Genomic DNA, 14,645 nt, shown 5'->3' on the forward strand with positions numbered 1-14,645 from the left:
TTTTTTTTCTTTCTTGATAGGATGATGCATCATCACCTGGTGATCTTATAATAGCAGATGGAGGTAAACCAGTATTAATACTCCATTTTTAGTGGGAGGCACTGTTCATAGCCATTGCACAGTATTGATGCCCAGTGGAAGGAGCTGTGTGTTTTGACAGCTGACTAAAGGTTTTCGCTTTGATGGCTGGGCTTTATGGGAAGGGTTAATTGTGAAATGGGAAAGATCCTAGGTAGTTGTACAGTGAAGGCTTAGAGCCCACACAGGCCAGTTCCTATAGCACTAAAAGCCCAAAAGGAGCAGGAGGAAGCTTCCAGGCCCAAAACTAAAAGTATCAAATTATCATTAAGTGCTTGAACTATGGAAGATTTCTTTGCTTTTTTGCATACTTGAGCAATGTCTAGAAACATCGCACAAAAGTCCTGATTTATCTTGAGATTTTTTCCTCATTGGCATAAAATGGAAGGAAACTTCATAAATCAGGCCATGCCATTCTTTGTCAATATCTACAAATACAATTGTTAATGGAGCTGTGGTGGGAATTGTCTTTTTGGCATAGTAAATCTATTATGTAAAGTAACTTAAGGCTTTTTGAGAGTTCTTTTCCATAGTAATTTTACAATAATGTAGGCTCTGGATTTTAATGTTCTTCAGTTTTTCCAGAGTTTTTGGTAGTATTGAGGATTGGTAGAATGACACCACTGGTATCTGAAGTTCTTTGTTTATCCACAGGGTAGTAACAGTGTACATCCTTATACTGCTCTGCATATGTGCTGTGGCACCTCTGCAGGTGGCCTGCCTGTAAAAGTAGAAGCTTAGTTCCGTTTCTGTGCTGATTATAATTGGAAATTGAGTTAGCAATTTCATTACATTGTAAACTAAACTGAACCTTTCGTGAATGTTACTTGAGAACCATGCATTTAACCCATCTTTTCTAGAATATATTTATCATCTTTTTGTGTCTACAAATAGATGGTCAAATGATGGAAGGAGACAAGATTTATTGGCCAACTCAGTCTGCATTAACCACACGTTTGCGCCGCCTTATAACTGCCTTTCAGCGTACCAACAAGAATAGACAGGTCCAGCAAATCCAGCAGGCATTTCCTGTGCAGGCTAGTGTGATGCAGCCTTTGTTTGAAAAAGCAGCTCTGAATCCCAAAATGGTTGCCAAGCTTGAGAGACAGCAAAGGTATTTATTGAGCTGTTCTCTATTTATTTGTAAATAATATGAAAAGGTGTTGTCTGATGAGAACATGCAACTAAAAGTTGACTGAAATTTGAATTCTGATTCTCTTGTTGACACTGTTATATAGGCTGACTGGGATAAACAATCACATTTTATTAAAACTGTAGAAAGTGCACAGTTCAGTCTAATAGATGGAACGCTATCTTAATATTAGGGTTGAGAGTCTAGTTTATAGGTACTATGTTTCTGTGATCTTGGGCAAGCCATTATATCACTCTCGCCCACAGCTGACAATTTGAAGGTCACATGGGCGTGTGGTCTTATAGTGTGCATTATAAACATTTTAAAGCGCTAAACAGATTATTTTCATGGTGGCAATGAATTTGTACACACACCTGTGAATTATGTCATTTGGCTAAACATGGTGGAGTGAATTTTCAGAAGGGTTCTGCATGTGAGAAGCATGTACCCCAAGTATGTGCTATCTTATAAACATTCAGAGTGTACATGTATTTTCAGTCTCATGCACATATTTTACCAGGAGGTGTTCCAGGTCAGGATTCAGAAGTAAGGTGCAGTAGTGCTGTTTTGTAAAAGATATACATGAATAAGTTACTCAACTTATTTACTTTTATGCCTGCTAATTGATTCGTGCTGGTGAAATCGTACTAGTCCGTTGTCTGCAGTTTTTGGGTGGGAGGTCTGGGTGAACCTCTGTGGGTCCAGGGTGATGTGCTTGAGTGAACTGGTGGTGGTAATGGCAAACTGTTAGAAAGTATTTTCAAAACGGTATATGCGTATAGCTGCCTCCATGTATAGATCAGGGTTATTATGTGTACATGTTATTTTATGTGCGTATGTTACAAAATAGGTAGCGAAATAATACATTTTCTTGCATTGTAAATATTCACACTTACTGAAACATACACATGTACTTTTGAAGCAGTAATACACAATATTTTAGAAACTGTTCAGCTCCCGCTGCACAGTTTATACAATAGCATTAATCGCAGCACATCCACTTACACATGCAAATGCCATATTGCAGATATGTTTGAAAGGTAGGCTCTGTGTAACTCTCCATACCTCCCTAGTGGCATCCTTTGGCCACAGGCTCCTAAAACAGCTCTCAGCAGCATCCTGTATCCAGTGGCTCTGAATAGAAGGCAAACCACGATCCCTGAACCTTTATAGGCCCTGCATCCGGAACTTCCTGCGATGCTGGCTGATGATATCGGCACTGCCTTGACCTATAAGGAAGCTCAGTGCACTAACTAGCACCTCAATTAAGGTCCCTCAGGGATTCCTTTGCCAAGGTGTTGTACTCGCTTCTGATCCTGTCTCCTGTTCCTGTTTGTCTTTCTGCCTGTTTGCCTGCTCCTGTCTTCCTACCAGTCCTTACCATTTACCGGCTTTGCTCTGCTCCTGAAAAAGTAAAAAGGACCCAGAGTAAAGCCACAAAAGTGAGATCCAGAAAAAATACATCAGATGACCAGCATAAACCATCTTCACATATTGTACATTTCTTCTTGCATAACCTCTTCAAATAAATAAGGTTAGATTTCTAAAAGACAGTCTTTTGACCTAATAAGAATCTCGGTAAGATAAGGACATCCTGGAAGGAAACCGTCATAAGACTTTCAGTAAAGTCCAATAAATACAGCATACACCATGAAAATGAGTCAGTAGTCCAATGAACAAAACAGCTGAAGTCCAGGACTCCTGCAATAGGCACTTAAAAAAAAAAAATTCATATTGTGAGAGAGTCAAAAACTGCACTTGCATGATGAACAGGACAGGACAACTCAGTGCCAATATGAGGGAAAGTGAAGGCACAAGAAATCAGGTCATGGCGCGCTCTTCTTTTTTAACCGTTAGGAAAGCCGCTAAAGCCTTGGGATCATTGTTAAATTTACTTTGGTTGTGATCCACATCCGAGCTAGATATAATAATCCATATTTCACTCCCAAGACTTGCGGTTGCGGGCAAAGCGCTAAAAAACATTTTTCACCTCTGAGCCATCATTTTGGCTAGATCTGGGACAAAGGAAGAGGGTTTTTCCCCTCATGTATGAGCGAACGGTGCCTTAACTCTGGCCACAGAAAAAATTGCCAGTACCTGGGGATCTCTCAGTATATTTGTCACCTCAGATCTTGGAAATTGGAGGTTTGGATTGGTTTAGAAGGTACCCAATGAACTCTCTCAATATCAAAGGACTTCTCAAAGTGGAGTTGCAAGACTTTCAGTATAAAGGTCTCGAGCAAATGTATGATATCTTCACCTTCTGAGCCTGCGGCAATTCCCAGGATGCGGATGTTGCTTCTGTGATTGCAATTTGCCAGGTCCTCAACAGCATTCTGAGGAAAGAGAATGGTTCCTAAGTGATGACACAATCGGGTAGGCCTTCCATCACTGAAGTTTTTCCTTTGCTAGTACTTTAACTTGCTAAAATGAGCATTCATTAGGTCCCGAATACTGTGTAGTTCAGCAAATACTGAATCATTCAAAGCCAGCTACTGTTTATTAGGCCTGCCTTTCTCAGGGGTTGAGTCTCGATGGACTGGATTAGAAACTGGTTGAGTGACAGATGACAGAAGACAGTGTTAAATGAAATTCACTCTGAGAGAGAGGTGAGTAGTGGAGTGCCTCAGGGATTGGTCCTTGAATCACTTCTGTCCCAATTTCTTTGTGAGCGATAGAAGGAAAAGATTGTCTTTTTTGCGGATGACACTAAAATCTTCATCAAAGTGGATACCCTTGAAGAAGCAGACACTGAAAAGTTATCTAAGATAGTTTGAGGAGTGGTTGAATACTTGGAAGTTAAGATTTGATGCAAAAAATGCAGTCATGCATTTGGGCTGCAGAAATCTGAGGAAGCGGTACATGTTTGGGGGGACGGGGGTGAGAAGCTGATGTGTACCTACTAGGAGAAAGACCTCAGGCAAGAGAACAGGAATCTGTCTCTCCTGGGGAAGCTGTGCATACAGTTCATTCTATTGCTCAGGTTTGTGAGCTTTCTGTCAGTATAACCCTGGAAACAGTATGGAAGGTAGTATTTGACTTGAAAGATTTTTTTGATGACAAACTTCCTTAGGGCTAAAGTGCATACTATAGAAGATAAAATAGCTTTTCAAGAATTTGGAACAAGACATTTCTGATGCAAACTTGGAACAATGGATGGGAAAGATTGATATGTTACAATCTGTGGTTGCAAGGATAGTTTATTTACAGCCAGAAGGATAGAGCAGAATTATATTTAAGAGTAATTAACTTTCTGGTGTGATTTTCTGTGGTCAGGAATTATTTAAGAGGTATTTGGTTGAATGCCTACAATTTACTTTACCTCCTGTATCTAAAACAGTTTGTATAATGAAACCTACACTCTCAAACTTCTTTCTGTGGCATAATAACAGAGTTCTCATCAGCTGAAGAGATTCAGAGTAAAGAGACTTTCCTGACAAGAATTTAGTTGTCTTTTCTTCCCAAAATCTCACCTTTTTATGGATTCCTGTATTAGGATATCTCCAGATGTATGTCAAATGTCATAGAGTAGCAATGCGTCCTGAACTTGTTAAATTGGGTGCCATTTTTTCCTTGAAGCATTCAGCTAAATATGTTTCTGGAAGAAATTAAGCTTTATTTTTGGAAGCCACTTCCGTTATCTGTTCTGTCTAAAGAATAATATTTTGTAATGAAACCACTCCTTGAGCAATGCTCTGTTTCTTCTGAGACTCGAATGTCTGTAAAGTTGTAGTTGTATGCTATTATTGGGTTTGACTTGTAAGCTGCAAAACCATATTTTGCTGATTTATTTCATGATTTTCCATTCAATGTTTTGTTTCTTTACATCCCAATAGACCAGAGGTTACTGTAACCAAGCAGACAGTTTCTAATCCCCTTTTTGTTAGGCCCAGGCAGGTATGATTCTAGAAGGGCATGTCAAGGCTCATAATGTTAGCAGCATGGTAGCATTGGTGGCCCATTTAAGGTCTACCTACATTGAAAAAATGTGCAAGACTGCATTGTGTAGTTCAGTCCATGTATTTAAACCTCCCCCCGCCATGGACATCTGACACAACAGTAAGTTTTATCAGTCTGTCCTCTAAAGGTCTCTTTGAGGAAAAGGATCTAATTCTCCCTTTCCTAAGATCCATTTTTATATCAGGTTGTCTTTGTAAAAAAAAAAATAAAAAAAAATACAAAGCACTCAAGGGTTTTTCCCATAAAAATGTTTATACCATGCCGTCTGCTGCTATTATCCCCTTTTTGATTGAAAGGCAAACCTTAACTAGGGATTCCCAGTTGTGTGGCTGATTCATTTTTCTTGTTCTCATAGAAAGCAAAATTGCTTATCTTTAACAGGTGTTCTCCAGGGACAGCAGAATAATCAAGCACACATTCCCACTCCCCTTTCCTTGTGGAATTGGTCTTCTAAGCTTTTATATAAGAGTGAGAGGGCTCTGAAAATGTCTACAAAAAGCTTTTAAGGCCTTTCCAGAATTCTCTGGGAGATCTTCCGTGTTAGCACTGTTGGTTGACTTCAGCCTCTTGTGTGGCCGATTATCCGTTGAGTTCAGAGAACACTTGTTACAGGTAAGCACTTGGCTTTCCAGAGTAGGTGAAGTTTAATTGATGCGCTGTAGACCCAGTTGGAGCCAGTTCCAACTGAGCTGGAAGTCCAGAGAATTATGAGCCAAACTGCCAGAAAAAAGAAAATCATAAATATTGCTATAATTATTCCAGTTTTTCTTTTTTTTTTTCTCCTCTCTAGATGGACAAGGAGAGAAGAAGCAGATTTTTATAGAGTGGTATCCACTTTTGGAGTAGTGTTTGATCCTGACAAGGGACAGTTTGATTGGACAAAATTCCGAGCCATGGCAAGGCTCCATAAGAAAACGGATGACAGCCTAGAAAAATACTTGTATGCTTTTATGTCCATGTGCCGAAGAGTCTGCCGTCTTCCCTCAAAAGAAGGTATGAAATGTCTTAATATACATTTATTTTTTTACTTGCACTTTTTATATTCCTTTTATCTGCTGGATGTCTTTGTATTTGATACATGAACTATGTATGTAGACTCTTAGGTCTAGACTAAAGACTTTAGAGATCATGTAAACATCTGAGATTGATATGTAATGCTACATAAGTCACGCCTTATTGGCATTTGTCTCCTTTTTAGTTTAGTAAATAGAAAAAAAGGGGCCTTCCTTCAAAGAATCAATATTGTTCTGCTGCACCTATGTCTCAGTTCTGTTGGCTTAGCTTCAGTCACCTAGCACTGGCATCACTTCTACTATTCTTGCAGTGCCAGCTGACCTGGCATCTTGACAACAGTGTAAATGTCTGTAGTGCAGAACAGCAGATACATCACTCCATTGGCGGTTGGGGGAGGAAATGGGAAGGAGTGGATGAAGAGGAAGGGAGGCCTTGAAAGCGTGAGAGAAAGTGGCTCCATTTGCCGTCCCCTTTAATCACTAGTCAGTGCAGCCAGTTCTCATGAAACCTTTTGGGGAGCCTGTGTTGGGAATGCAGTATGTAGCAATACAACAAGTAATGTTGTTTGTTTGTTTTTAAGTTCACTGTTGCTGTTTAAAAATTACCAGTGATAACAATTTAGAACCCAGCCCTACGTTTTAATGGCTAGTGCTTTTCCACCATGTGCGAACCCTAGTTTTGATTCTAGACTTCTTCCTGTTCTCCTGAGATTGAAATTTGCTGAAGGTGCTGCTGAAGTAGTAATCCCAGTCCATGGGAGAAGGCAGGCAAGCATTGCTTTTGTTGTTACTCTTAGTGTTTACAGAGCCATATTGGAAGTAGCTCTTAAAAGAGCTGCATTTTGGTTTCACACAGTATGTCACTGAAATAGCTGTTTTAAATCTGAAAAAAGATTCTCTTGTGAACCAGCAGATTTACAAGGTGGGTAGAAGTTAAGAACCTGCTATTGAAGAACAAACCTGAACAAAATAAATAATTAAGTTTATTTCTTCTTTCAACACAGAATTGATAGACCCAAGCATTTCCATTCAACCAATAACAGAAGAGCGAGCCTCCAGGACTTTGTATCGTATTGAACTCCTTAGAAAGGTGCGGGAACAAGCTCTTCGACATCCACAGCTGTTTGAACGCTTGAAACTTTGCCAGCCAAATCCAGATTTGCCAGTCTGGTGGGATTGTGGGACCCATGACAGGGATTTACTTATCGGTGCCGGTAAACATGGAGTTAGCAGGACGGACTATCACATTCTCCGTGATCCTGAACTTTCTTTTATGGTAGCCCAACGGAACTACAGTCAGAACAAAGTGGCACATTCAAGAGCTTCTACGCCGCTTTTACATCCTCCGTATCCGATGGCATTGTCCGCTTCTCCCCTCACTCCTCAGTCAGCCACGAGACCACAAGATATGAAAGGGACCACTGTTGAGGAGGCAAAAGTGAAACATGAAAACCTCAAAGAGGAATCTCAATCTTCAGAGGAGGAATCTATGTCCATAGAGGAAACCAGAACAGTACTGAAACCTGAACCTACAAGCCCGAAGAATGGCACAGTATCACAGACCGAGGAGCAGAAATCCATCATTAGGATAGAAACAGATAGGCGCATGGTAGCAGCAAGGACAGAGCCCTTAACGCCAAACCTGGCTTCCAAGAAACAGCGCGTGAGGAAAAGAGGGTCTGAATCAAGTTCAGATTCTGACTCTGACTCCAACCAATCGTCTTGTTCATCCAGGTCCTCTTCTTCCTCTTCCTCATCTTCCTCCTCATGCTCCCGTTCTCGGTCAGGGTCTAGTTCTTCATCTTCTTCATCTTGTTCTTCAGCGTCCTCATCTTCCTCCTCTTCATCTTCCTCCTCTTCCTCCTCATCTGGAGAAAGTGACAGTGATGAGGAAGACCTGCAAAAACGAGGTATGTTCTGCACAGAAGATCTTTGTCCAAGCTGCCTTTTTATTGGAAAACTGTAGAGGACCCAGAAATGTATGGGGAGGCAAAAAAAGGGCAAACCAGAGGGAGCAGCAACTACTGAGAGTGGAGAGGGATTGTGGATGAGTTTGCTTTTCTCATTAGTGTAATTTAACTCTGTGCACTGCCCTGCAGAGGGTCCCTAGTTCAGTTCCCAGGTGTGGGGCCTTCCGTACTCCAGGTTTGCCAGGGCTGGAGAGGCTGCAGAGGGAGGTCCTGATCATTATTAAGGGTGACACCTGGTGGCTAGATTTAAAGTAGCTGATACAGTGTTTAGGCCTTGGAATTTCTGTTGCAGTGAACCCGCTAGGAACATTGGGAGGGTGGGCCTGTTAAATAGGGGGAAAAATCCACAGATATATATATATATATGAATAAAGGCTCCGAGTACCAGGATCCCAGTACTGGTCCCAATTGTACTGGAAGGAAAAAAGAAAAAGAAGGAACTATTGCCCCTATACCCCCTCCTCCCTCGGTGGGAGGGAGTAAATAAGCATTTAAGTTAACTGAGTGGGCAGATTTTGCTTCTGTTGCTAGGATTGCTGGAAAGAACCAGAACTGGCAAAGTGCTATTTTGAGTGATCATTAAAGGCGAGGACTCGTTCTTTTTGTATTCCGGACAATCTCTTGATCCTACCTACCTGTCAAAGTTTGAATATATTTATAAACCTGGTCTGTTTTTTCTTTGAAAATTAGACTTACCATGATAGCTCTCGTGGGTTATACTGTGTACTTTCTTTCCAGCATACCCAGGATTCTGAGGCATGAGCTTGAATCGTGAGCGCACTTAACAACTTATTCAGAATATGAATGCGTGCATGGCCATTCCCTCTGGGGAAGGAAATGCGTCCAGTGTTCAAGGATCAACAACTTAATCTTTCTCGTTTCACTGTAAAAATACCTTTGCTGTTTCATTATTTGAGCCTAGAGTTCATTTCATAAGAGTGCTTTAATCTAGCATTTCTTCCTGATCCAGGGAATTTAAAAAGGTGTAAAGTGAAAATATTTCATGTCTGTAAATATGGATGTCAAAATAGTATTTCTGGCTTTAGACATTTTTCCAAAAACCACAAAGCCCTATAAGTCCTCTCTATGAACTACTCAAACTCAACCAACAGAGGACTGTATACTTTTATGTACACTGATGTCCGGTATTTTTTCAATAGGCTAGACCATATATTGGTGATAGCCTTACTGTTGAATATACCGTTTTTTATTTGTAATTTTCGTGATTTTTTATAGTATTTTATAACATCAATTAATAGTGTCCCCCATCCAATATTACTTCAATAATGTGAATTTTCGTTATCAGTAAAATCGTTTTAAAGTATACAGTTCTCTGTTTAGACATTTTTCAACACTTTTGGAAGTGTGCAAAAATACCAGTTTTGAAGTTAAAGCCCTGAACACACATTGCCATTCTGGTAGCAGCAGTTACCCTGACGACATCACAAGGTGGTGTTCCTTTCAGTCTGATTGATGTTTCTTACCTGACTGTAGACCTTAGTTTCATTTGGTTTAATAAGGAATACATTTGCTTATTTAAAAAAATCCCCAGGTATCCAAAGCATCCTCTGCCACTAGAGGAGATTGGGAAAATTGCATATGTGTAATTCCAGCTTCAGCCCTGATTTAACATTTTTATAAATACTTTATATGACCAGCACAGCATATGGTGGAGAATGGAAAGGATACAAGGGTTCCTACTTTCCCTTTACCTATCTGTACTACTAGGGTTCCAGCCAATGGTCTGTTCCAATGTACCTTGAATTTGTAGCTGCTCTTCGTATGCCTGCTAGTTTATCAGCTGACTGCTCTGTCTTGTCATGTACCTGGAAGCAGGAATGCTGCAAATTTATAGTAACCTAGTTATGTTGTATCAAAACTGGCCCTGTATAAATCTCCAGGCCAACTTGATAATAGTTTATTTATTTATTTACGGTTTTTTATATACCGGGGTACGTAAATAACATCACCTCGGTTTACATTCAAACATTAATTCAGCATGGCGCTTTACAATATAACATCATAACTGAAGGAATATTAGACCATATATAACTTTGTATTAAGAGAACGAAAATCAATATAAGAGTGTCTGTAGAAATAAAATGGAAGGTAAATAATAGAACTCAGTTTATTAATAATAGGCTTTTTTGAATAACCAGGTTTTTAGGTTTTGTTTAAATTTTTTGTGGCAAAGTTCCTGGCGTAACTCTGAGGGCATGGTGTTCCATATTGTGGATCCAGCAATGATGAATGAACGTTCTTTCGTCGTAGAAAGTTTGGTCAAATTAGGCGCTGGAATCTTCAGTTTAGCTAAATGTTGGAATCTGGTAGGGCGGATTGATGTTTTGAATTGTAGTTGATCAGTGAACCATAGCATATCTCTGTTGTGAACGGCTTTATGTATAAGTGTCATGGATTTATATATTATCCTAGAAGCCACGGGTAGCCAGTGCAAAGACTGAAGTGCTGGAGTGATGTGCTCGTGACGTCTCGTATCGGTGATGATGCGGGCAGCTGCATTTTGTAACATTTGCAAAGGTTGGATTGTAGTTTTAGGTAGACCTAATAGTGCATTGCAGTAATCTATCTTTGATAAAATAGTTGCTTGCAAGACTGTGCAGAAGTCATATTGGTATAGAAGAGGTTTAATGCGTTTTAATGTGTGTAGTTTAAAGAATCCATTTTTAACTGTATCAGCGATGAATTTTTTGAAAGTAAGATTGTTATCAATGATGATGCCAAGGCTACGTACTTGCTGAGACATTGTAGAGATGTCTTGTGTAAGACTGGTGTTGTTCAGAGTTGCATTTACTGGAGATGAAATAATCATTAGCTCAGTTTTATTGGTGTTGATAGCCAATTGGTTGTCTGTGAGAATAGTTTTAATTTCTGATAATGCTGCATTCCAGGAGCTCAGGGCATTTGTGATTGTGCTAGTAATAGGAATGAGAATCTGAACATCATCCGCATAGATAAAATGTTGAAGACCCAATTTAGAGAGTAGCCGGCATAATGGTGTAAGGTAAACATTAAATAATGTCGAGGAAAGAGAGGATCCTTGTGGGACTCCTTGAGAGAGATTTCTTGGCTTGGATTCACTTTGTCCACATTTAACACTAAGTTCTGTTGCTCAGGAATGACTGGAACCATAGTAGTGCTGAGCCAGTAATGCCTATTTCAGAGAGGCGGTTTATAAGGGTGTTGTGATTTACTGTGTCGAATGCTGCTGAAATATCAAGAAGGGCGATAAGGTATGATTTTCCAGTATCTAAAGCTTTTAGTAACACTTCTGAAAGTGATATTAAAAGTGTTTCCGTGCTGTGGTATTTTCTAAACCCATATTGGGATGGGAAGAGTAGATGATGTTCATTTAGATAATCAGTTAGTTTAAATAAGGAGATCGGGGAAAATCATTTTTATACAGCATTTAATAATGATTTCAGTACTCAGGAAATAGTCAAATACCAATAGTATAGAAAAAATCCAAGGGTCATAGAACAAAGTGCATTATTCACACACTACATGATTTATAGTCTGTAATCAAACGTGAAACATATTGCAGAACAGCAGCATGCACAGAAATCGCAACATTTTGTAACATAACGTGTAAAGCAACATACACCTGAGAAGACTTGGATGGTCTCAGAGAAAGTTGGAGGCCTTAAAAGACTTTATAAAACAAGAGGCAGAGAAACAAAACTTGGAGATCTCAACATTTGTTTTGACATATACCTTTTCCAAGAGGAAATTATGATTTTAGGGAATAGCAAATGTATTTATTTAGAAACTCTTGGTGTTACCATCCAAAGTATTGAATAATCTCGCAGAAAAGTTTGCGTGTAAATGGAAAAGTATGTTAGAACTCCTGTGTAGGAAGATGAAACTTGAAACAAACTTAATGAGGTAATGCAAGATGATCTCACATTGGACAATCAGAAGTTTAAAAGAAGAGCATGCACACGCATGAGCAGTAGCCTCTGAAGAAATATTGATAGCGCTAGTTTAAAAGTGTGTCCCCTGAGAAACTGAGCCTTTGGGTGGATGAAAGTACACCATTACTTGTTTTTTTATTTTTTTGGGCAGGGGGATATATTTGGAAGGAGTTGCAAAGAATAGAGAAGCTGGAGCCCCTGCACAGATTACAAAACAAATCATGTGCCTGGGTGAAGTTATGTTAACCATGGACTGGAAAATGTAGAGTACTGTCATTATAAATGTGTTTGAAAGATACTCTACAACAGAGAAGATTTCAGTGAACAAAATACACCAGTTATGAGAGTCCTGCCTTAAGTTAAATGTAACTCCTGTCCATGTGACATTTTTTGCTGAGAAATGTCATACATGAAAATTAGCCAGCTATCCTGTACAATAATACACATTTTAAATATCATCTTCAAGGAATAAATACACAGGAGAAAGGCCTCTTTCAACACAGGGGAGGCTCTGGAACGAGAGGACACGAGATGAGGGTGAAAAGGGGCAGACTTAGGAGTAGTCTGAGGAAATATTTCTTTACAGAAAAGATGAATGCATGGAACAGTCTCCCAGTGGAGATAGAGACAAAGACAGTATCAGAATTTAAGAGAGCATGGGTCAAACACAGATGATCTCTGAGTGAGAGGAAAGGATTATAAAGCTGAGCAAGAAATGTGTATGAGTAGGTTGGTTGGGCTGTATGGTCTTCATCTGCCATCGGGTTCTATGTTTCTGAGGATCTGCCTAACACTAGGAGGCTTTTTATTGTTTCAAAGCAAATATTGTGAAATGTGGATGGCGTGGTATCTTTTTTTTGAATGGTGATTGGAGGAAGCAGATGGCGCATGAAGAGCTTTCCTCATGCCCCCCTCCCCAGTGCAAAATACCACGGTTGAAAGTGTGGCATGAAATTGGGATCCCTGCTGCCACTGATACAGCTGAACCCCCTTTCCACCATGCCTAGCCAATGTCATAGTAGCAAGAAAAGAAATGTGGTACTGTTGATGGAAGGGAGCGTAACCTCCAATTGGGCCTCAGCAGTGACACATTGCATTGACAGGAGGCAGATGGGTTTCAGGCTGTGGAGCCCCAGAGATACTGGTGGAAGCTACACTAGGGGGAAGGCCAGCTTATGGATTGTGGACTTTGGGGTATGCTGGTAGTTTATACCACTGGTGGCAGTGTCAGGCTACACCAGGAGAAGAAAGGTTATGTGCAGCAGTAGCAACAGGGTTCCTTACATCTAACAGCAGTACAAATATTCTCCTAGGACAAGCAGGATGGTAGTCCTCACATGTGGGTGACCTCATCAGATGGAGCCCAGCATGGAAAACTTTTGTCAAAGTTTCTAGAAACCTTGACTGGCAGACTGAGTATGCCCAGCCTGCCACTATCTGTGCGGCCACGCGATGTCCCCCTTTAGTCTCTTCTTTTCCGTGGTGCAGTAGCCTTGCGGTTGTGGAACTCCAAACCCTTGAAAGCGGTTTTGCTTATTTTTCGGGGGGGGGGGGGGGTTTCTGTGTCAGGTCCTCCTTCGTATTCGGTTTCTCCTGTAGGTACATGTGGCTTTTGCCGTTGGTTTTTCGCGATCGATTCCTGACTCCTGCTTTGGGTTCCCATCGGTCATCAACCGCGCACTGGCCTTTTTTTTCGATGACATCATCAGGTTTTCGAAGGTGCCCGCAGACCATGTTCATCACGGATCCGCATGAGGTGTGTATCCTCTGCCTGGGGGCCTCGCACAATATTTGAGGGTGTCGTTTGTGTGATCAAATGACCCCCAAAGGGCGTTATGTGCACCTAGATAAAATGGAGAAGCTTTTTGGCTCTCCAAAACCCTCCACTTCGATGTTGGTGTCCTCCATGCCTAAGGACCGCGGGGAACAGTCTCCATCACTTCCCCTGGCGGTCCCACTCTCCAGTACCCCTAAGGATCGAGGAGAAGGGAGATTGATCCTCGGTGGTCTCTCCCCTCCCCCTAACCTCGGTGTCGTCTGTGCCAGGGAAAGACTGGGCCAAGCACCGGAAACCCAGGAAGCATAGACACTGGTCAACTCTCCTGACACTGTTCCGGTTCTGGAGCAGCATTGGCGGCTGCTGAACTGCCATCGAAGTGGCACCGGCCACTGGAGGCCCAATTCTCCAGTGCCTCCGGGAGCCCGAGGCGTTCCCCACCGGCAGTGGTGCTGGGCGCCATGCCTCCTCCTGATCCTTCCAAGGATGTGTCGGTGAAGCTTTGTCCCCCTCCATCAGTCCTTTACTACCCAGGACCTTTAGGAAGCGTTGAGCTGCCGGTGCCACCGGCCCCTATACCGGTGTCAGAGCCTCTGCTGTCACTGTTCACAGCTCTGCTGGAGCGCCTGAATGTCCTCCTTGGCATCCTACCGGTGCCCGAGAGGCCACGATGCCCTCCAACGGGAGCGATCCTGATTCCTGCGTCCTTTGAGGAGGATGAGGCCTCGGGGACCGGGCGCCCATGCCCGCGGTTCCCCGGGCCGCCGTCGGTTCCTCCTGGTG

The 14,645-nt window shown here is 41.4% G+C and overlaps 1 protein-coding gene across 10 annotated transcripts in view; it reads left to right on the forward strand.

Moving 5' to 3' along the window:
• The window catches only part of CHD9 (chromodomain helicase DNA binding protein 9), a 406,054-nt gene that overhangs the window by 326,351 nt on the left and 65,058 nt on the right, over nucleotides 1-14,645 (forward strand). For all 10 annotated transcript variants that reach the window (XM_029608540.1, XM_029608542.1, XM_029608543.1 and 7 more), the window contains 4 exons: nucleotides 21-63; nucleotides 973-1,192; nucleotides 5,961-6,163; nucleotides 7,188-8,093. In XM_029608540.1, the coding sequence (XP_029464400.1) occupies nucleotides 21-63; nucleotides 973-1,192; nucleotides 5,961-6,163; nucleotides 7,188-8,093 (1,372 nt within the window). The remainder of the gene's footprint in view (nucleotides 1-20; nucleotides 64-972; nucleotides 1,193-5,960; nucleotides 6,164-7,187; nucleotides 8,094-14,645) is intronic.

Source organism: Rhinatrema bivittatum, chromosome 7 (assembly GCF_901001135.1).
Source record: "Rhinatrema bivittatum chromosome 7, aRhiBiv1.1, whole genome shotgun sequence".
Classification (NCBI taxonomy): Eukaryota; Metazoa; Chordata; class Amphibia; order Gymnophiona; family Rhinatrematidae; genus Rhinatrema; species Rhinatrema bivittatum.